The sequence below is a fragment of the Salmo salar genome, chromosome 26, assembly GCF_965601325.2.
Source record: "Salmo salar chromosome 26, fSalSal1, whole genome shotgun sequence".
NCBI lineage: Eukaryota > Metazoa > Chordata > Actinopteri > Salmoniformes > Salmonidae > Salmo > Salmo salar.
In genome coordinates, this window is record NC_138316.1 from 24990730 (window position 1) to 25014139 (window position 23410).

A 23410-nucleotide genomic window follows, 5' to 3' on the forward strand; every position below is an offset into this window, starting at 1 on the left:
ATTATTAAAGTCTCCGCGGGAAACTTGCTGGTGGAGGACTGACAAAACAGTGGTGCTGAGTGCTCAAAGCAAGAATGTTCAGTACTCACCATGAGACAAGGTAACATTAGCGATGACTAATGTAATAGTTCTACATTATTTATAGTGGAATCCAGATACAAAATAATAGGAACTTGCGCTGTGACTAATACAAGTCTGCCTTTTCTCTTGTCACAACGTCGTTGACAGCGGTAACACCTACAACTTGTAAGATGACACCTGCAGCTTTCACAAGGCGCACAGGGGTGTTTCATTGAGAAGTGGAGGTAGCCTGCGTTCTTATTGTACATTTTCCATTTAGCGGACCTGAGAAGATAACCTGTAACTGATGTTTGGTCCTGCTGTGCCGACATAAAGTCTCTTTGTAGATTATTACTGGAGGAATTTATTGAACAGTTTTACTTACTCATTGACACTGTAAGTATTTCCTTTATAAAGTATTATTCCTATGCAGAAAGTTGATTAAGATATTATGAATATTTAATAATGAAGGTCATTGATGAGGATGGTGATGGCTGTACATGATTAATAAATACCCTGTGTTTTTTTGTTTAGTTTGACCAGTATCTCCACTAATTGTATTTTCTACTACTCACCACTAGGCCTACTAGAAAAAACAGTTGTTGACTTTGTGACTTGTGATCTAAAAAGTGAAGCTATAAATAAAATGTATGTATTTTACAAAATGCACTAGTTTATCATTGAAATATCAGTGAAATAATGACGATTTCAAGCTGTAGCATTCATTTTATGTGATAAGTCCTAAGTAATAGATGGTAAACGACAGCTGCATTGCCAAACCTTAATATTCATTTTGAACATGAATATATATAAAAAATATATAATACATTTTTCTATATAAAAAAATATAATACATTTTTTGAACGAAATAAGTATGCATGTGCTTAATATTGTAGTCAATGAACAGCTTGTGCTGTGGTCACTGTTTCTTTTCTAAATGTCTCCTTAGAACCGTCCATGCTAAAATTCCTTTTTTTTCTGTTTGATTTTAGTGGCATAGTAAAAAAAAGAATGTCCAGTGGAATTTTAGAGTAAAGCCCCATTGTTCAAGGTGTATAAACAGCAATGGGCAATTGACCTTACAATCCTATCTGCCGGTCTGGGGGTTTATTTAGTCTGGAACCAGCTGAGACAGAGCCATGTTCCAGGCCTGGAGGCAAGCAAGATGTAGCCTACCTACCCTCCAACCAACCCTTTGAATATCTGTGTTCAGTAGGGTCGCATTACCCCAGTTAAGCTGTTTCGATCTGAGACTCGATACTTGGGGACACCAGATCTCTGTTCAAATGCTGTTCCAGAATGGTGTAGCTTCCAGCAATGCTGTTAGACATCAAATTGAAATTGCCCATCTTTTTCTTCTCTGAATTGTTCAGTCAAACTGTTTGGAAAACTGATATTTAGATCAGGGGAAGTCTGAAAGCATCTATAGATATGTGTTCATAGTTGCCACAAAAAGCCTGCTGGCTGTTTGGTGGTCAATTAGTTCCACTTGACAGTCATTGGGGTTTAGTAAAGGGCCTAAGTATGTACCACTACACAGTGACACACTGCTGTTGGTAATTGACTTTGTGTCAGGACAAGACGTTGTCAGTTTGAGGTCTTTTCTGCTCAAACTCTTGAAGCTTGAAAGGAGGTACTATAATTTCAAGATGAAAACATTCTCTCAGCCTGTTGAAAGGACACTTGTTTACCGGTGCCAGATGTGAGACAACATCAGAGCCGTCAGACTCATCCCCATGAGAGAGCCCAGGTTAGGGCCAGCTAGGGCAAAGGGAACCAGACCATCAATCAGTCTTGTCAATTTCAATTTGAATGGCCCGCTTTTGCATTACAGGAACATACTACACACATTCTTAAGTTTGATATTACCAGAAGAATTCTAAACTTTTTTCCCCTTAATGGGTAGTTTCCTGTCCTGTGAGGTTGTTCCCTCCCATTAAGACACAGTCAATGAATAAGCAGCACAGTAACAGGCTCCAAAATGTCACTGAAGGAAATCTTGTGCTAGCTAATAGAATTTTAGGTAGGGCTAAATAAATGAGGTAGTGGAGACCTACATAATATCAATGCAGGTATGGGCTTGTGTGCGTCTGTGTATACTTGTGTACTGTATGGTTGCATATTTTGGTGTCTGTGTACGTGTGCAGGTGTGTGTGGGTGTACATGTATTTTCGGCCTTGAGTATAAAGACCCCTTGTGTCTAAAAGGTAGGTCAGGGACCTTTGCCCTCTTTCCGCAGCCCTGGATTGTCCTGTAGTAGAGGTGTGAATGTGGCACCTGTGTGTTCTGTTAGAGCGTGAGGCTCCCAGGCCCGGGCCGGTCAGCCTGCAAACAGCCACATACATGGCAGACAGGCCTCCATCTACTCACCTACGCCTGCATGGTGCATTTACAAAGCCACCCTACTAAAGTCACTACGTCGAACATAGAGGGACCGTGAGTCTACAAGATCATCAATCTGATCTGTCCATGGTTGAGGGCTTTGTTGGTACATTGACCTACTACTAATGCTATAGGTTGTGTGCTTGCTGCGCCATCTATCTGCTTTCACTAGCAAATGGACAACATAGGTAGTAGCAGCCATTCCTCCCCCTTCCTACCTGTCTGGATACCACACAGCTCCCAGGTCTCCTAGGTGTCTCCCTTAACCTGGGGCTTGTGTTGCGCAAACTATGTAGGCCTTCCTGCCCACCTGAAAAAATACTACAGCACACTATGGTATACATACTGTAGTATTTACTGTAGTGTTTTGGCAGACTTTACTGTAGTATTCGTTGTAGTGTATGCTGTGGTATTTACAGTTAACTATAGTACAGTACATTCTGAAAGTATTCAGACCCCTTGACTTTTTTTTTGTTACGTTACAGCCTAAAATTGATTAAATAGTTTTTTCCCCTCATTAATCTACACACAATACCGAATAATGGCAAACCAAAAATAGTTTTTTAGAAATTTTTGCAAATAATATCACATTTGCGTAAGTATTCAGACCCTTTACTCAGTACTTTGTTGAAGCACCTTTGGCAGCGATTACAGCCTCGAGTCTTGTTGGGTATGATGCTCCAAGCTATGGCACACCTTTATTTAGAGAGTTTCTCCCATTCTTCTCTGCAGATCCTCTCAAGTTCTATCAGGTTGTATGGGGAGCCACGCTGCACAGCTATTTTCAGGTCTCTCCAGAGATGTTTGATCGGGTTCAAGTCCGAGCTCTGGCTGGGCCACTCAAGGACATTCAGAGACTTGTCCTGAAGCCATCCCTGCGTTGCCTTGGCTGTTAGCGGTCATTGTCCTGTTGGATGGTGAACCTTCACCCCAGTCTGATGTTCTGAGCGCTCTGGAGCAGGATTTCATCGATCTCTCTGTACTTTGCTCCAATTATCTTTCCCTCGATCCTGACTAGTCTTCCAGTCCCTGCCACTGAAAAACATCCGCAGAGCATTATGCCGCCACCACCATGCTTCACCGTAGGGATGGTGCCAGGTTTTCTCCAGATGTGACACTTGGCATTCAGGCCAAAGTGTCTTGGTTTCATCAGACCAGAGAATTTTGTTTCCCATGGTCTGAAAGTCCTTTAGGTGCCTTTTGGCAAACTCCATGTGGGCTGTCATGTGCCTTTTACTGAGGAGTGGCTTCCGTCTGGCCACTCTACCAATAAAGGCTTGATTGTTGGAGTGCTGCAGAGATGGTTGTCGTTCTGGAAGGTTCTCCCTTCTCCACAGAGGAACTCTGGAGCTCTTTCAGAGTGACCATCGAGTTCTTAATCACCTCCCTGACCAAGGCCCTTCTCCCCCGATTGCTCAGTTTGGCTGGGTGGCCAGCTCTAGAAAGAGTCTTGGTGGTTCCAAACTTCTTCCATTTAAGAAGGATGGAGGCCACAGTGTTCCTTCAGACCTTCAATGCTGCAGACATTTTTTGGTACCCTTCCCCAGATCTGTGAGTCAACACAATCCTGTCTCGGAGCTCTACGGACAATTCCTTCGAACTCATGGCTTGGTTTTTGCTCTGACTTGTACTGTCAACTTTGACACCTTATGTAGACAGTTGTATGCCTTTACAAATCCTGTCCAATCAATTGAATTTACCACAGGTGGACTCCAATCAAGTTGTAGAAACATTTGAAGGATGATCAATTGAAACAGGATGCACCTGAGCTCAATTTCGAGTCTCATAGCAAAGGGTCTGAATACTTACGTAAATAAGGTATTTCTGTTTTTTATAAAAATGTATAAAAAACAGTTTTTGCTTTGTCATTACGGAGTATTGTGTGTAGATTGATGTGGGGAAAAAATGATTTAATCAATTTTATAATAAGGCTGTAACTTAACAAAATGTGGAAAAAGTCAAGGGGTCTGAATAATTTCCGAATGCACTGCATAAATACTGCAGTAAAAGAGAACTGTAATATATACTATAGTAATTACTGTAGTGTTTTTGCGGATTGAAGTGTACTGTAGTATTTACTGTAGTCTTTTTGGGGACTGTAGTACGGTATACTGTAGTATTTACTGTAGTATTTTTGTGGACTGTAGTATACTGTAGTATTTACTGTTATGTTTTTGCGGACATTACCATAGTATTTACTATAGTGTGTTTGTTTTATTATCTTTGACATCGAAGTGGAGGCTTTCTCCTTTTAGGAAACCTACTGGAGAAATACTGAACGGATAGTTCAGCGCTTCTGCTCTTTTCTATAACTTGTAGGGAATACAGTATATGGTCTATACATTTCATGTATGTTTCTCAATTATGGGGGACACAAATTGTGACATTGGGAAGGGAATGGGCAGGGTATATGCAAATTAAATACGGTAGTATTTACTGTAGTATTCTATAGTATACTACAAAATTCTATAGTAAGAACTACACATGATTGAGGGATATGTCACGTTCTGACCTGTAAAGGTGTTATTTGTTAGTGTTTTGTTTGGTCAGGACGTGGCAGGGGGTATTTGTTTTGTGGTTCAGGGTGGTTGTGTGTATGTGTCCATGTAGAGAGGGGTATTTGATTTATTAGTCCAGGGTTTTGGTTATTGTTCTATGTTAGTTTATTTCTATGTTCTGTCTAGTCATTTGTATTTCTATGTTTAGTTAATTGGTGTTGGGGCCTTCAGTTGGAGGCAGCTGTCTATCGTTGCCTCTGATTGAAGGTCCTATAATTAGGGGTGTGTTTGTATTGTGGTTTGTGGGTAGTTGTATTCTGTTTTGTGCTTGTCATGTGACAGAACGGTTAGTGTCGTTTCTGTTAATTGTATATTATGTGTTTATTTTGTTTCTCCTTCTTATATATTAAAAAGAGAAGATGAGTATACACTTCCCTGTTTCGTCTTGGTCCTCGACATGCGTGACAGGATACTACAGTGTGTAGTATAGTATTCCACAGTATACTACAGTTAATTATAGAATTCTATAGTAAACTAGTATTTTTTCATGTGGGTGCCTGTGACAACATGACAGCTCCTTAGTCAATATTTGAAGACAATAGGACATTACCTTCAAATGATACTGTTTGTACATGTGTATCCTATCAACAAATGCTATTTTCAGTACAGTTAGAGTGATGGCTTCTGTGGGGGTTACGTCCCTGTCAGCAGTCAGTTTGTTTAACCTTCCAATAGTCTGTGACTTTAAACAGAACTCACATTTTCTTGGCAATTGAAATGAACGGCACATCTGATGTTAAGATGTTCATACCATAGAATCTAGGCATCTTATGGTAACACTCTAGTGTTTATTGAAGTTGACCAGTATATTTTCTTCGGTCTTTCACTACAACCCCGGTGCATGTGTTGTTTTGTTACCCCTGCAGATTAACTGTGGGGATTACGGGAAGCCGAAGCATGTCTCTGCATGGGGTTGGCCTTTATGATGAATACTTGTCTGGAAAGAGGAGAAATGAGGCATAGAATAGTGCCAGGGGATTCGCTCTTGGCTTTAGATGTTTGTCTATTAAATCCTTCCCTGACATCAGTTACACTAACAGTTATGACAAAAGGCTGGTGCATGTGTGTTCATGTTTGTGTGAAGATTTGTGTGTATGTGGGCTCTGTGTGTGATCTATTGTGTCATTACATGTATTTTGTATGTTTGTGAATACATGGTCCATAGTGTTTGTGTGTGGGTTAGTATGTTGTCTGTATGTGTATCATCCATGCTTTTGGTTTCCACACTGAAGACTATTACAAGTTGTACCTGTGCCAAAACCTTCTCCTGTCCGGACCTCCACCAACTCCAAACTCCAACTCCAAACCTTTCCGCAAACCTTTCCGCTCATGTGGGAGTCTGGTGGACAGTCCTCCTACTGTGCTCTATTGATGACTCTCATAGGCCCCCCGTCCTGGCCCACTCTTGGCTCCTGTCTCAACTGTATGCCCCTTTCCTGGCCCCTGCTCTAGGAGGAAGGTGTGGAGTGCTCCTAGGCCTGGTTAGGGTCAATGAGAGTGTTCCACACCATTTGATTTACAGTCAAATGAACTAGAGGCTAGAGCTTGCTGTAGTAGGCTATTAAAACTTTAAACAGAATGGCTGTCCTGACGTATACAACTAGAAATGTACAGAAAATATTGAAACACCAGAGGCTGACAGACAGGTCGACGCCCCTCTGACAAAGAGCTGATTTACAGATAGAAATGCTGCACCACAAATAAGCTCTCCAACCCTCCTTTGATGTGACATATTCAAATGTTGCAAATCTAGAAAAGTGACAATACAAAATATTTTAAATATGAATGAAATACAACATTAACAGCTTCTTTTCCTCCTGTCCTGCAGGTAAAAGAGGAGGGAACCATGAACAGTCTGGTGGAAACAGAGGACGACCAATACAGTCCAATACATCTCACTGGGCTCGGAATATGTTGCCCCCTCAGTCCCAAACAGCACCACAATGGGCCTGGTCTGGAGAGCCCACAGCAGTACACCAAATGGCTCCCCAGCCGCCACGAGGCCAGCCTGCTGCCCATGAGAGAGGACCTGGCTCTCTGGCTCAACATATTTCTAGGTAGGGTGACCTTCACATGGTTTTTATGTTGTTACAAAGCACCTGCAACAAACCTGTAACCATCTTGGGGTTTGGGGCTTTTAAAACACTTTTAACAAGGAATGTGTCTAAACTATGACTAAGATAATGTGATGCATTGGTTTCGCTAGATTCTTGTGCAACATAGGCCTATTTTTTGTAGTTTCTGAACATCAATACAAATGTCACCCAATGACATGCAGGTTATGCGAGGACATGAAATTGGATCATACTTTTTATATTGGATAATGGGGACCTTGCTATTGGTTGGTGTTCTGAACTGGAAAGGCACACATTAACCTAAATCCTTGAAATACCCCTTGAAATAGCCCTGCATGTCTGGTCACTGACAGGAACCCTGTTAAGATTCCAGGGGAACAATATTGTTGGAAGGAAGTCAGGAAGGGTCTGAACATGTCACAGCCTGTGTGTGTCTGGGTCGGGGAGATGACTAGATAATATCCATCACTCACACATAAGGATCGACTTGCAACAATGCAAAGCCACGCATAAGAATTCTCTAGGTCTACAACCAGGAAGTTTGCATGAGAATGATGTTGTTAATAATACGGTCCCATTAACAAGGCAAATGCTTCAGTTTAATATGGCATAATAAAAATGCATTACTCCAGATCAACACCCTCACAAATAATGCCAGAGCAGTATAGTACATCTGTGTCATCGCAGTGAGTAGTAACCTCAGGACAAAAACACCTGTGTAATGACATATAACGCCCTACATGATAAGTATGTAGCTACTATATAGTCACTTATCATGTACAGCTGATTTTTTTTTAAACAGGATATAAGTAGATAAAACATTATTATTAGATGTAAAGCACACAGTGATATAAGACAACTATTTGATGTGAAATGGGCTCCCCTTTCTGTGGCCTGTTTAGCATGGTGTTGGTGACTGACACTTCTCACCACAGACTCTGGGGTCACGGCTGACAGCCTGATGGACAGGCTGGATAATGGGGTTCTGCTGTGCCAGCTGGCCGAGGAGCTACAGGAGAGGATGATCCAAGGCAGCAATGGCAAGGTAACATACAAACATACATGACCATAGACATCATACATTACATGATCACAATTAAGAATATCGATCTTTCATCAACTTACTTATGCCATACAGATGTCTATATTTCAGTGGCTCAGTCTAAAGATACGATCTGCAATTGAGCCGTCTTTGGAATATTTTTTTATTATGTTGAAACCAAGCCATCACTTGAAAGTAGACAATAAAGGACAGAATGTTTCACTGAGAGTCTCTGGTTTTGAAGTCACCATCTGTGGTTCTCCTCACCCCTTCTCAGAGTGCTGCTGCTGCTGATACTGACTGAGATCTGCATAATGCAACGCTTCATTGTCATTCTTGAATTGCGTTTACTAGTAACTGTTTCCTAAATTTAAACAAAAATAACTCAATATTGTTTATAATCTTACACAGAATCTGCCCAAGTGCTGGTTGTTGGAGTTACTTTCTATGGTTCACATCTTGACTAGACATTTGGAGGGAATTTAATTAAAGGCCCAGTGCTGTCAAAATTATGTTTAACTGTTTTTTGTTTTTAAAATATTGTTCAACAGCTGATAAAACTAGCACTGTAAAAAAGTGAAAACATTTGATCAGTGTTATTTCCTAATAGTCGCTGGTTGAAAATACAATCTACACAGGACCTTGTAATCAGTAGGTTTTGCATGGGTGGAGTTTTGGCTTGAGTTTGAGTTTGAGTTTATTACATTTTTACAGGGACAGTGCACATTAATCAATGTTTCAGTAAAAGTGCCGGTTTTAGCCAGCCGGCTAATTTTTAACCGCAGTTCCTGGGCAGGTTATTAAAAACAATTACAATATAGACAATCATTGAGCAGTGAGCACACGCAGAGCAACATAGGACAAGCAAGACATATGGTGAGGGAAAAAAGTATTTGATCCCCTGCTGATTTTGTACGTTTGCCCACTGACAAAGCAATGATCAGTCTATAATTTTAATGGTAGGTTTATTTGAACAGTGAGAGACAGAATAACAACAAAAAAATCCAGAAAAACGCATGTTAAAAATGTTATAAATTGATTTGCATTTTAATGAGGGAAATAAGTATTTGACCCCCTCTCAATCAGAAAGATTTCTGGCTCCCAGGTGTCTTTTATACAGGTAACGAGCTGAGATTAGGATCACACACTTAAAGGGAGTGCTCCTAATCTCAGTTTGTTACCTGTATAAAAGACACCTGTCCACAGAAGCAATAAATCAATCAGATTCCAAACTCTCCACCATGGCCAAGACCAAAGAGCTCTCCAAGGATGTCAGGGACAACATTGTAGACCTACACAAGGCTGGAATGGGCTACAAGACCATCGCCAAACAGCTTGGTGAGAAGATGACAACAGTTGGTGTGATTATTCGCAAATGGAAGAAACACAAAAGAACTGTCAATATCCCTCGGCCTGGGGCTCCATGCAAGATCTCACCTTGTGGAGTTGCAATGATCATGAGAACGGTGATGAATCAGCCCAGAACTACACGGGAGGATCTTGTCAATGATCTCAAGGCAGCTGGGACCATAGTCACCAAGAAAACAATTGGTAACACACTACGCCGTGAAGGACTGAAATCCTGCAGCGCCCGCAAGGTCCCCCTGTTCAAGAAAGCACATATACATGCCCGTCTGAAGTTTGCCAATGAACATCTGAATGATTCAGAGGACAACTGGGTGAAAGTGTTGTGGTCAGATGAGATCAAAATGGAGCTCTTTGGCATCAACTCAACTCGCCGGGTTTGGAGGAGGAGGAATGCTGCCTATGAGCCAAAGAACACCATCCCCACCGTCAAAGATGGAGGTGGAAACATTATGCTTTGGGGGTGTTTTTCTGCTAAGGGGACAGGACAACTTCACCGCATCAAAGGGACGATGGACGTGGCCATGTACCGTCAAATCTTGGGTGAGAACCTCCTTCCCTCAGCCAGGGCATTGAAAATGGGTCGTGGATGGGTATTCCAGTATGACAATGACCCAAAACACACGGCCAAGGCAACAAAGGTGTGGCTCAAGAAGAAGCACATTAAGGTCCTGGAGTGGCCTAGCCAGTCTCCAGACCTTAATCCCAGAGAAAATCTGTGGAAGGAGCTGAAGGTTCGAGTTGCCAAACGTCAGCCTCGAAACCTTAATGACTTGGAGAAGATCTGCAAAGAGGAGTGGGACAAAATCCCTCCTGAGATGTGTGCAAACCTGGTGGCCAACTACAAGAAACATCTGACCTCTGTGATTGTCAACAAGGGTTTTGCCACCAACTACTAAGTAATGTTTTGCAGAGGGGTCAAATACTTATTTCCCTCATTAAAATGCAAATCAATTTATAACATTTTTGACATGCGTTTTCCTGGATTTTTTTAAATGTTATTCTGTCTCTCACTGTTCAAATAAACCTACCATTAAAATTATAGACTGATCATTTCTTTGTCAGTGGGCAAATGTACAAAATCAGCAGGGGATCAAATACTTTTTTCCCTCACTGTAGCATACAGACAGAGCAACATAGAACAAAAGGCAACAAGACAAGGCTTGCCTGGTGACATCACCAGGCGGTTAATTAGTTAAAGGCCTAATGCAGTCAAAAACGTGATTTTCTTGTGTTTATATATATATATTTCCACACTATAAGATTGGAATAATACTGTGAAATTGTGAAAATGATGATAATGGCATTTTAGTGTAAGAGCTGTTTGAAAAGACCACCTGAAATTACAGCCTGTTTTGGTGGGATGGAGTTTTGGCCTGCCTGGTATCATCACCAGGCGGTAAATTAGTTAATAGAGCAATAACAAAGAGAGTTCCAAACCTCTCTGGCATTAACAGTTAGTTTTCAGTTTGCCCCTCCACATTCAGACCACTCCCAGACAGTCCTAGCAAAATTCTTGCTTGAGAAATGTTTTTTTTTGCTAAAAAGCTATTTCTGTTTCTTTTGGAAACTGTTTATGGAAACTCTTACAGTAAGGAACTTAATTGTCATCCAGAAATGATTTGATATTGTTATAAAAATGGTTGCATTGGGCCTTTAAGAAAATAATTTATGCCAAGAGGATAATGTAGTGGTATTGACCCCAAATGAGCTGTTATTAATAATTATAATGCACTAGTTATACCATGTTATACACTGAGTATAAAAAACATTAAGAACAGTTGCTCTTTCCATGACATAGACTGACCAGGTGAATCCAGGTGAAAGATATGATCCATTATTAATGTCACTTGTTAAATCCACTTCAATCAGTGTAGATGAAGAGCAGGAGACAGGTTAAATAAGGATTTTTAAGCCTTGAAACAACTGAGACATGAATTGTGTATATGTGCCATTCAGAGAGTGAATGGGAAAGACAAAAAATGTAAGTGCCTTTGAACGGGGTATGGTAGTAGGTGCCAGGCGCACCGGTTTGTGTCAATAACTGCAACGCTGCTGGGTTTTTCATGCTCAACAGTTTCATGTGTGTGTCAAGAATGGTACACCAGCCTAAGGACATCCAGACAACTTGACACAACTGTGGGAAACATTGGAGTGAACATGGGCCAGCATCCCTGTGGAACGCTTTCGACACATTGTAGAGTTCATGTCCTGACAAATTGAGGCTGTTCTGAGTGCAAAAGTGGGGGATGCAACTCAAAATTAGGAAGGTGTTCTTAATGTTTGGTATACTCAGTGTATTGAGCTGAATTAGAGTATTGACACTGACTTGGTGATTGTCCCTGTGTATTTTCCCCAGCCCTTCGTCCGCAGGGTGATTCATTGGCGAGCTGATGCTACTTCTGGCTCTTTCTTTGCCCGGGACAACGCTGCCAACTTCCTCTACTGGTGTCGGAAGATTGGTGTGGATGAGACTTACCTGTTTGAGTCTGAAGGTTTGGGTGAGTGCCTACTTGTTTGTCAATTTCCGTCTGGCACTGACAGGACACAAATCTGTTCTTAAACAGCCAATGTCCATCAAGTTGTCTGTCTAAGAGAGAATCTGTAAATCTCTGTCAGAGTCAACCAGATTAACTCATGAACACTGAAATGGTGTGGCTAATTGGCAACAGACCCTACAGTTAGTTTATTAACACACTTCTGCCGATTCTAATCTGTTGTAAATCTGTGCTCAGGATGTGCAACGTCCAGAGACTTAGCAGAGATAATCTTATTGAGAAACAGTTCTCATACACGTCACAAGATGTCTGCTTTTAAAACGTTCCCGACCCCCATCCCATCTCTACTCTCATCCATATATATATACAGTTGAAGTTGGAAGTTTACATACACCTTAGCCAAATACATTTAAACTCAGTTTTCACAATTCCTGACATTTAATCCTAGTAAAAATTCCCTGTTTTAGGTCAGTTAGGATTACCACTTTATTTTAAGAATGTGAAATGTCAGAATAATAGTAGAGAGAATTATTTATTTCAGCATTTATTTCCCTCATTACATTCCCAGTGGGTCAGAAGTTTACATGCATTCAATTAGTATTTGGTAGCATTGCCTTTAAAATGTTTAACTTGGGTCAAATGTTTCGGGTATCCTTCCATAAGCTTCCCACAATAAGTTGAGTGAATTTTGACCCATTCCTCCTGACAGTGCTGGTGTCACTGAGTCAGGTTTGTAGGCCTCCTTGCTCACACAAGCTTTTTCAGTTCTGCCCACAAAGTTTGTATAGGATGAGGTCAGGGCTTGTGATGGCCACTCCAATATCTTGACTTTGTTGTCCTTAAGCCATTTTGCCACAACTTTGGAAGTATGCTTGGGTCCATTTGTGACCAAGTTTTAACTTCCTGACTGATGTCTTGAGATGTTGCTTCAATATACCCACATCATTTTCCTGCCTCATGATGCCATCTATTTTGTGAAGTGCACCAGTCCCTCCTGCAGCAAAGCACCCCCACAACATGATGCTGCCACCCCCGTGCTTCACGGTTGGGATGGTGTTCTTCGGGCTTGTAAGCCTCCCCCTTTTTCCTCCAAACATAATGATGGTCATTATGGCCAAACAGTTCTATTTTTGTTTCATCAGACCAGAGGACATTTCTCCAAAAAGTGCGATCTTTGTCCCCATGTGCAGTTGCAAACCGTAGTCTGGCTTTTTTATGTCGGTTTTGGAGCAGTGGCTTCTTCCTTGCTGAGCGGCCTTTCAGGTTATGTCGATATAGGACTCGTTTTACTGTGGATATAGATACTTTTGTACCTGTTTCCTCCAGCATCTTCACAAGGTCCTTTGCGGTTGTTCTGGGATTGATTTGCACTTTTCGCATCAAAATACGTTCATCTCTAGGAGACAGAACGCATCTCCTTCCTGAGCGGTATGATGGCTGTGTGATCCCATGGTGTTTATACTTGCATACTATTGTTTGTACAGATGAACGTGGTACCTTCAGGCATTTGGAAATTGCTCCCAAGGATTAACCAGACTTGTGGAGTTATACTATTATTTTTCTGAGGTCTTTTGATTTTCCCATGATGCCAAGCAAAGAGGCACTGAGTTTGAAGGTAGGCCTTGAAATACATCCACAGGTACACCTCCAATTGACTCAAATCATATCAATTAGCCTATCAGAAGCTTCTAAAGCCATGACATCTTTTTCTGGGATTTTCCAAGCTCTTTAAAGGCACAGTCAACCCACTGGAATTGTGATACAGTGAATTATAAGTGAAATAATCTGTCTGTAAACAATTGTTGGAAACATTACTTGTGTCAAGCACAAAGTAGATGTCTTAACCGACTTACCAAAACTATAGTTTGTTAACAAGAAATTTGTGGAGTGGTTGATAAACGAGTTTTAATGACTCCAACCTAAATGTATGTGAACTTCTGACTTCAACTGTATATATACTCTATCATACCCTCTCATCAGACCATGGAAGGCCTCTGGCAGTAGTCTCTGGTTTCTTTCTTGTGCCTGTTCTGGATTAGTAGCCTGTCCCCTGTTGAAAGACTGTGCTGTTTCCCGTTCAGTCCTCTGTTCTGTAGAAGCATGGCCCCACTGGGAAAACACTCCAGTGTCACCTGTCTTTGTCCTCCACTGACTCCCTAGCTTTTATCTGTGACTGTCACTATGAGAACGCCAGCCATGCTTCCTCACTAGCTGTAGAGGATTTAGCGAGTGGATGAGATGGTTTAAAGGGAATGAAAGAGAGATGTCCAGGTGGAGCTGGAAGGCAGGTCAGCTCACAGTGCTAGCTGACTCTGTACCTTGAATAGAGGAATGATATATTTTCTTCTGTGACTTGGATTGTCTTGTCTTAGGATCATGTATCACTCATTCATCTCTGTTTCTGTTTGATGCCTTCAGTACTGAGGGACATGGGAGGCTAGTTATAGCATGTTGACCACATTTAGTGATATTAACTGTGTGTGCGGTATACCTATTCCACCTGGGCATGTTCCTGCATGGGCATGCGCGACGCTGAGAGAGTTAATGTGTAGGTTTAACTACCATATACGTCAGTTTTCCCCCTAGTCTGACTAAACTGGCTTGTTGGTGAATTTTCTCTCAGAATGATAGGACATGTACATGATGACTACTGTATTTTTCAATATTTATGTTTGACACAGGAATTTTAAAGTCACTCATGCTGTGTATTTTCATACGTACATAATTGCTTAAATTGTTGTACTTCAATGTACAACTACATGTAAGTGTATACTGTGTATTTGTGGCATTATGTCTGCTCTACTCTCTTCCTGCTTTCTCTCCTCCCTCTTCCCTGCTGCATCCCTGGTGTAATGATGGATTTACAGAATAGAGCAATGACAAGGAACTTCATTGCCAATTTCAAAGATCAAAGGTTACATATGGACACATTCGGGAGGTGTGTCCAATGTGTCTCACATTTGAACTATAATACCATAACTTTTCCCAATTGTTTGTGTTTTGGTGGTGCTTCATTTTCATGTTAGGCTACAGAGAGAAGTTAATTTCACTACACAGTATATCCATGATTCCTTTCCCTCCAAAACAAAACCACACCTTCTGTCCCTGTGAAATGAAATTACATGTTTAGAACAAGATATGTTTTGATAAGTATTTTAATCACTTTGGAGAGCCTAACTTTGAAGACTACTGATAATTACAGGCATTGAGCGTGCTGTGTTCAGCCTGCATGCCCACGTTTTCTTTACACACGTGTCTGGTGCCTGCAGGGATTTGAGTTCAGCTTCAAAGATAGCTGGGCGCTGGAGAAAGGCATAACCCCTCCTGAATCCTCACTGACATTCACCCATATTCAAAATGCTGCTTTTGTTTTCATTTTCCTCACAGATAATGTTCTGTTTTATCTTTGAAAGCATCTCCTTTGGCAGCTGAATTATACTCATTGTTAATGGGTAGCAAATGTGTGTGTGTGTGTGTGTGTGTGTGTGTGTGTGTGTGTGTGTGTGTGTGTGTGTGTGTGTGTGTGTGTGTGTGTGTGTGTGTGTGTGTGTGTGTGTGTGTGTGTGTGTGTGTGTGTGTGTGTGTGTGTGTGGTGTTTGTGGTTCTTGAAATGTAAACACATTGGTTTGATCTTTATTCAATTTTGTCTGTGTGAATCCTCATATTCAAATAGCTTGGTGCAGGATGAAGGTTGTTTTTGTGTGTCCTGACATCCTGACAATCTGTGTGGTTTGTCATGGACGTTCATGTAAATACACATTTAGCTGCTGTTCATGTCATCAGGCTTTATGCATAAAGATAATACATTAATATGACAGTATTTGTTTAGCCATGACATAAGTTGTGTGTGTGCTTTATGGGCAGTGCTCCACAAACAACCTCGGGAGGTGTGTCTCTGTCTTATGGAGCTGGGAAGGATTGCAGTCAGGTGAGTTGTCATGACTCTGTGTACATCATTCACTCAGAGACTTGCACAACTGCGCTTTTCCCAGTTCATGGAATCTTTCTTTACCAACCGTCTAACAGTCGTGGTGTCTCACTGACTCGCTCTCAGGTATGGTGTGGAGCCCCCAGGGTTGGTGAAGCTGGAGAGAGAGATAGAGAGGGAGGAGGCAGGGTCTCTCACCCCATCGTCACCTCTGGCCTTCCCCTCACCCACAACTCTTCCCTTAATCTTACCGCTGCTCCATGCTCCTACACCCCCTGCTTCTGTAACCCCACCTCCCAGTCCAAGCCCACCCCCTTCCTCAGCCCCAATAGACCCTACACCTCCAACTTCCATCTCATCCTCGTCAACCACCACCAGCACAACTTCCACTCAAACCTCACCTGTTACCACTGTCACAACCTCCACGCAGACCCCTCCAACAACACCAACCACAGATACTATCTCAGCCCTGAGCCTTACAGAGACCCCTGTCTCCCCATCTACACATTCTCCGCCACTGCCGTCACCTCCATCCCAACCCTCACCCTCTCCCTCACCTAAGCCCATGGCGCGTCGTCCAAGCAAATCATCTGCTAAGAAGACGCCAAGCACATGCGACTTGTTGGATGACATTGTAAGTACCTCCTCTCAAATAGGCCTAAAGTAACCATGAATTACCCATCAATATAATGAGAAATACAGTAGCTAATCAGTGTCATCTTGCCCCACTGACTGTATCATAGGAAAGATCTTAAGTATTGACCTAGTCTAGCACACCAGACTTCCTCTCCAATTGTTTAGCAAACATTCTTAGCGGTGGTAATGCTGGTAGGTATAGCCTACGGGTAGGAGGAGGTTATGTCTTTGCTTGCTTTATCTGAGAGATGTTTTGTGTTTCAGGTGAGAAACATTATCGAGGACCCGCCATGCAGCTGCCCCACTAAGTTCCCTGTGGAGAAGCATCCTAAAGGACGCTATCGTGTCGGGGAGAAGGTCCTCTACGTACGAGTATGTCAACACCCCTTCCTTCACCCTAATTGTCGGAGTTGCGTGAAACCATGGAAGTAGATTATATTTATATTGTTCTATACAGCAGTGAGTGACATCATTTATAGGACACATACTGTATGGACATAAAACATTAATTTAAACCAACAACCACATGAGGAAATATAAGGAATTTAATTTGTTGGTGTTGACTTGATACCAACATATTACATTCTTTGCATTTCCGTATGTGGTTGTTTTTTAATCAAGTGATATTTAAGAATGTTGATTGACATATATTCAGAATATTGAGCAATGAGGGCATGTTTGCTGCACTAAGCTGCAATAAGTGGGAATCTGTAGAGAAGGACTTGTTCCAGGCAAAGCACCATGGGACACAGGGTTGCTTGGCAACAGTAGAGTTCTAATGGGAAAAAGTATTATTAAAACATGCCCAGGTTTGTATTACTTGATATGTCCTAATATGTATTGAATGTCTTACAAATAAGTTATTGTATATTATTTTGTTAAAAAAAAGTGAAATCTTAGCTATAATGTAAAACTTGATTGAGTAAAATGTGTATTTTGCCTTTAGTTGCTCCATGTCAAATATATTCTGAAATGGACTATTCAATTCCATAGTTAATTTATCAACAATTGGATGGGGTTGCACTCTATGGGTTCAATGAACCAGAAATGCATCAATTGCTTCCTCACTGGAAGCTTTCTCTATATGGCCTTGACTGACACTAGCATCGTCTGTCTTCTGTCCACACTGAGCTGACAGACCAAACCATATGTGGTTTCTCATCTTTTGGGGACAATTGGTCACCAACAGAAGACTGTTTTAATGCTCAGTTAATGTAATTGAAATCCAGTGGGTTAGAATGTGTTACTCAATAACAGTATGTGATTTAACTGTCTTTGTCAGTAAGCTGACATGCTGAGTTACAACTGCATTCCTATTTTTCTTCCCTGAGAAACAGGCACCTTATTTTTACTGCCCATTTAGATATAATGGCTGCCTTAGACTCACGGAACACCTGTTTCTCAGTAATAGTCAAATGTCTGACATGGGAAAACATGCCCTTACGCCACATCAAACAAAATGGAGGTCATAAAAACGGATAGCCAAGGGATGTTGTTGGTTTATGGCCAAGTTCAGTCAGGCTGTATGTTTAGGACGAACATTTACAAAATGGAGAAATATGCGTACCCTGAAGGTTTCATGCTCAGGGTATTGTATTTTTCCTTTCTTTCATGCTTCAGTGTTTCTCGGCAACCAAGGTCATATGACTGGGGTTTGGTTGCACGCTTGTCTGTTGAAGCTCTGTAATTTTCCTGATATTCCAGATGCCCTCCCCTAAACACACTTTGGCATATTTTAGTCTTCTGTGGTTTCCTGAGAATAACGGCTATTTACAGATTTAATTCCAGCAACATGGACTTGTGCCAGGCTACGTTACCTTTTTTACTTTAGATTGTCTGTGTGCCCAACATCTCCATCCTAACTGTTATTACTGTACAGCTGAGGTATTCAACCGTGGGTCTGCAGCCCATGTACCGCAGGGGGATATTTTTTTTAAAGTGATTTCATTTTATTATTTCAATGTTTTAAGAATATTGCTAGCAACAACAGAATGAATACATTGTGAATAACAGAAAATATTATTATTGTCATCCACACCAGAAAAGAGGGTATATTGTCTTTCTAATGTCGCCTAAGGTATGACGGGGGTCCCTGGGTTGACGGGGGTCCCTGGGTTGACGGGGGTCCCTGGGTTGTCGGTTGCCTAGGAGGAGGTTCCTGGGCAAGAAAAGGTTGAAGACCCCTGCTGTACAGCACTACCTGCAGGATACACAGTCCTTTCACTCAATCACTAAAAAACACACTTCTCTTCTCTGTATGAATAGAGCACTACAGTCCACTCCACTCCACTCCACTGTAAAGATTTTACCTGTGTGAAGTGATGCCCATTAATGCTCATTAACCAGGCCCTGATAACCCCTGTATGTCTGGCTGGCTGTCTGTCTGTATGAGTCCTGTGATGTTTGCTTGGCTTTTTAAAGAGCAGAATCTATTGATTACTAAGACCAAGTCATTAGTGGTGTGATTTAATCAGACAGCTCATTGAAGCCTGGCCTGGTATGACACCCCCTCTCTCCACTGGAGATTTTTCAATCATGCTAGCCCTGGAGGGCTCCATGCAGCATTCTCAGCTGTTGAAGAAAGGAAGGCTCTTCTTCTCCAAGCCCAATTAAGCACCAGGCTTTATAGCAGGGATGGTAACTGTGTCTGGCACTGAAAAGAAGGGAGACATTAAAACCTTTCACAATATCATCTCACTTCCATTACTTCCTATTTCCATCAGAACACATAGGAGCTTTGTTTGGTTCACTTTATATTTTAGCAGTGGTCTGATAGCTATAATAGAAGACATATCTCTATTTAAGCAATCATTAAAGTTCTATGGGATTACCTAAAAGGAAAAAGCAGTTTCATTTAAGAATAAGTAGGAGACGGTGGTTAGGATATATTAAAGTCCAAGCCCTTTTTGCATGTGACAAGATCCTCCCATAGAGTGAGATATATGTGAATTTCTACAATACAATTACTCCATCTCTCATGTAATGACCAGTGCAATCACAATAACCTTTCCTCAGAAGGGAATGGTTAAAGCATGGCCCCTAGTGGATGATGGCTGAAGGCCTCTTCCACCATTAGCATTCTCATGAATCTTTCAACAACAAACGGGAGGAGAGAGAATCAATAGAGCTGCCAGGGAAGGAGGACACAGGGGAATCCAGCAGTCAGCTTATGGGCTGGAGTAAAGGCACACGTGTGGGGGGCAGGGGTTGTTAGAATGAATCTGATTATATAGAAGAAGATGTCAGCCGCAGGGGGTTTTGTGCACAATTCCTGAGAAAGTCTACTTGCATAATTCCACTATGTGAATATTGAGTTTTGAGAGCCATAACAGTCATAACGTATTCTGAGTTGACTAGTGTTCTGTTACATAAGCAATTAAATAAAAACAGTAACCCAAATATATTTTCCTCATAGAGCTCTTGAAATGTAGTGCTGTAGGCTATCAGACAAATCCTTATAGCCTACAGTATTTTAGCCCACATTTGTATGGATAGCTCTAACCTAAGGTTGATGAGTGGAAAAAACATATAGGTGTTTTCCTCCACTGCTCCTGCTCCACCTCCCTCCTTCTTACCCTTGTGTTCGTGTGTTATGTCAAACTTGACCCCACTGTCAGCAATAACATTTTAATCTGCCGGTGGACAGCTGAGGCAGATCACGTCTCAGGGGCTTCTTTGGTTGGTAAATGGGACTACCAGGCATTGCCTGTGTGCATGTGGGTGCTTGTGTATGTGCGTGTGTGTATTCACTTACACCCCTCCACCGTCCATCTCGCCATTAGTATGCATAGTGGAGGACAGGAGGTGTATAGCAGGCGTGTAAATCTGCTTGTATTATCACATTCTTAATGGTTCCATAATGAAGGGGTTATGGGCGATAAGGAAGGAGGGGGTGGGCCGGTGTTGACAGAAGGACGGCTGGCCAGGCAAGGCCTCTTGGGAATCTAGATGTCTGTGTGGAGCTACAGATTTGTAAAGAGACAGCGATCTCTATTTCGCTGCTTTCATTTTCTTACAATCCGACTGTATTATTTGAGAGCTGTTGCCATGGTAGCGTCAGGTTTGCACCAGACCAGAGGGTGATGTGTAGAGGAAGGTGTCTATGCAGTAGATGTCAGAGGGCTTAATTTAAAGAGTGCTAATATCTCAGAGTGTTTGCCTGCTATCACAGGTGTTCTAAGTGTAACTATGTACATGGTGACTTCACAACAATGTACTATTTATGAATGCTGTGTCCTCTGTGTATGTGCCTGCGTGCCCGTGTGTGCCCGTGTGTGCCCGTGCGTGCCCGTGCGTGCATGTCTGTGGATTAGTCCACTGCATGTGCTCAGCTGGCGTCATGAGGCAGTGTTTCATTTGGCTTAATGAGATTTTGACAAAGCTGTCTCTTTCTATGGATCAGAGATCATTTGACTTTCATGAGAGCTGTTACACAGGCAGAAGGAACTGGTCAATATTTGATTAGAAGGGTATCTTCTCTTGGCTCGGGGGTCATACAAAGAGCAGTTTCCGTCTGGGGAGTGAATCATAACATTTTCCAAGGTTACTATGCCTTGGCCTACTTGAAATCAGACATAGGTGAAGGGGGATTCAAAACCAAGCTAGGTACTGAGCAACAAACAAGTACATTTGTTGTGATATGGTTGAACTGGCTAAGTTGCTCAAATGGAATAGCAGTTATGGGTTTTATTGTACCTGCTGTTTCTGACTATCCCCTCCATCTTGTTCCTCCTGCAGATGCTGAATGAGCGTCATGTGATGGTGCGCATCGGGGGAGGCTGGGAGACCTTGGGATGTTACCTGCTGAAGCATGACCCCTGCCGGAGTCCACCGGTCACCCCGCTCAGGACCTGTTGGGCCAAAGGAAAGTCCCCCAACATGAAGGACCTCTTACCACTGTCACCAGACAGCTACATGGTGGTGGGGGCACACTATCGTGCCAAGAAATAAAACATGAATCTGTTCAACCATAACAGATAACTGTCAACAAAATACCTGGCATGGTGTTATTTTGGGGCGGTAGGTAGCCTAGTGGTTAGAGCATTCGGACAGTAACCGAAAAGTTGCTAGATCGAATCCCCGAGCTGACAAGCTAAAAATCTGACAAGCTAAAAGGCAGTTAACCCACTGTTCCAAGGCCGTCATTGTAAATAAGAATTTGTTCTTAACTGACTTGCCTAGTTAAATAAAGGTTAAATAAATAAAACAATTTAAGATTAGTTTGAAAAAGTGATCTTACCAGTAAAAATCTATCCTGTAGTCGTTAAAAGAGTTGATTCAGAAAGGCTAGTATAGCTGAGAGGTAATGGCGTTTAGAATTGTATTTTACTACATTGGATGAGGGCTCATCTGAAGACTGTCCTGTCCTGGCAAAAATGTGAACTATCAATTTATCTGTAGTCAGTTGTTTGATGGTTAGCTACTACCCTGCAGCCTTGACTCTTCCTCATTTGCTGGAATTATCATGACTGAGGACACAGACAGAAAATACCCAACTCTCCTCTAGGTGGCACTGTGTCATAAGCAATAGATGATACAAGCAACACTTAGACCAGGGTTTCTTAGCCTCTATGGCTGAATTTAGACATGCAGCACAATTATGATATTTTTTTGACCAACCAGATCAGCCCTAAGATGATCTAATGTGAAAAGACCTGTGATTGGTCAAAAGACCTATTGGTGGAAAAAAATATCATAATTGGGCTGCCTGTCTAAATGCAGCCTAATATTATTACAGGGAATTCATCCACTGAGGTCCACTAAAAGTAAGCCTAGCATTTGGAGTAAATCAGTGTCAGCTCACTAACTGACAGATGTCAGCAACATCCATGTGATTGTTTTTAAAACCTCATCAGTTCTGTATTAGTTTGGAGAATGAATATGTGCTACATATTGATGAAAGACAAACTGAGATGGATGATGGTTGTTACTTTTATTGTGAAATCATGGCATTCGTGTAACTCCTCTGAAAAATGTGCCACATGTCCAACCAAAACTTTACTGCAGTGGTTGCAAGAACCATAATCGCCTATGTGACTAAACTCTACATGAGTGGGAAATAGTGTACCTGTAAGCCCAGATGGGCAGTTCACAGGAAGAGGTTTACCTAAGCTCAGTGTTTTTCTGTCGTGACATAAGATGACATAGACATCTAAAATACATGAATAATACAGACACAGTTGACTTCAGAATAGTATATTAATTACATTTTATTTCAGTAAAATAAATTAGATTAAAAAATGGACACAAGTTTGAATACATTAAAAGAAATGAACCATAATGATCTCATGCGAGACTATAATGTCTTTTAATCGTCTTTCTCCATCCTCGTGGATTGAACCAGTATAAATGACTTGTAGAAAATCATAGCAGTGCTACTTAAAGAGGTGCCACTTGAAATTGTGGCATTTGTACACAGTGTCCCACATTGCTCACACTGAACACTTTCCAGTTCCTCATGAAACACTAGAAGTCCCAATAAGAGAAGTACTTTGCTGTCACTTTTGCATACAAGTGGTATATTGTGCTTCTCATTCTTTTTTACGTGGCCATTTTACAACTTTTTCAGAAATCTTGTTATGCTACCCAGATTTTTCTCTATCAACCAGATTAGCAACAAAATCTTTATCATTATTCAAACAACACAATTGCAATACATGTATTGTTTATTGTAGCAATTATCCATGCATTCAATACCATTGGCCAATTTAGAGATCTAAGGGACAAAACCTGTACATGTGTGTTGATATAAACTACAGGAGAAGACTTTGGATGAGTTCAGAATGGCAGCAGAACACCACCAATATCCACAACTCTTTTACACGTCTGAGGTGGTGCTACATGTAGTAACAATGTTTGGATGTTTC

General features: G+C 41.6%; 1 protein-coding gene across 1 annotated transcript; it reads left to right on the plus strand.

The window, feature by feature from the left end:
* The first annotated feature begins 292 nt into the window (after positions 1–292).
* LOC106587478 (growth arrest-specific protein 2) lies at positions 293–23035 on the plus strand. The gene is made up of 8 exons (XM_014175895.2): positions 293–456; positions 6829–7057; positions 8011–8120; positions 11842–11983; positions 15845–15908; positions 16035–16542; positions 16809–16916; positions 21282–23035. The coding sequence occupies exons 2-8, from the start codon at positions 6847–6849 to the stop codon at positions 21492–21494; spliced, it is 1356 nt and encodes a 451-aa protein (XP_014031370.2). The 5' UTR covers positions 293–456; positions 6829–6846; the 3' UTR covers positions 21495–23035.
* The last annotated feature ends 375 nt before the right edge of the window (positions 23036–23410 follow it).

Excerpts from the sequence above, each read along its gene's own strand:
- LOC106587478 (XM_014175895.2), top strand. The coding sequence starts at position 6,847 with ATGAACAGTCTGGTGGAAACAGAGGACGACCAATACAGTCCAATACAT. Across the intron at positions 7,058-8,010 it reads CTGGCTCAACATATTTCTAG|ACTCTGGGGTCACGGCTGAC; the intron begins GTAGGGTGACCT and ends TTCTCACCACAG. Across the intron at positions 11,984-15,844 it reads GTTTGAGTCTGAAGGTTTGG|TGCTCCACAAACAACCTCGG; the intron begins GTGAGTGCCTAC and ends CTTTATGGGCAG.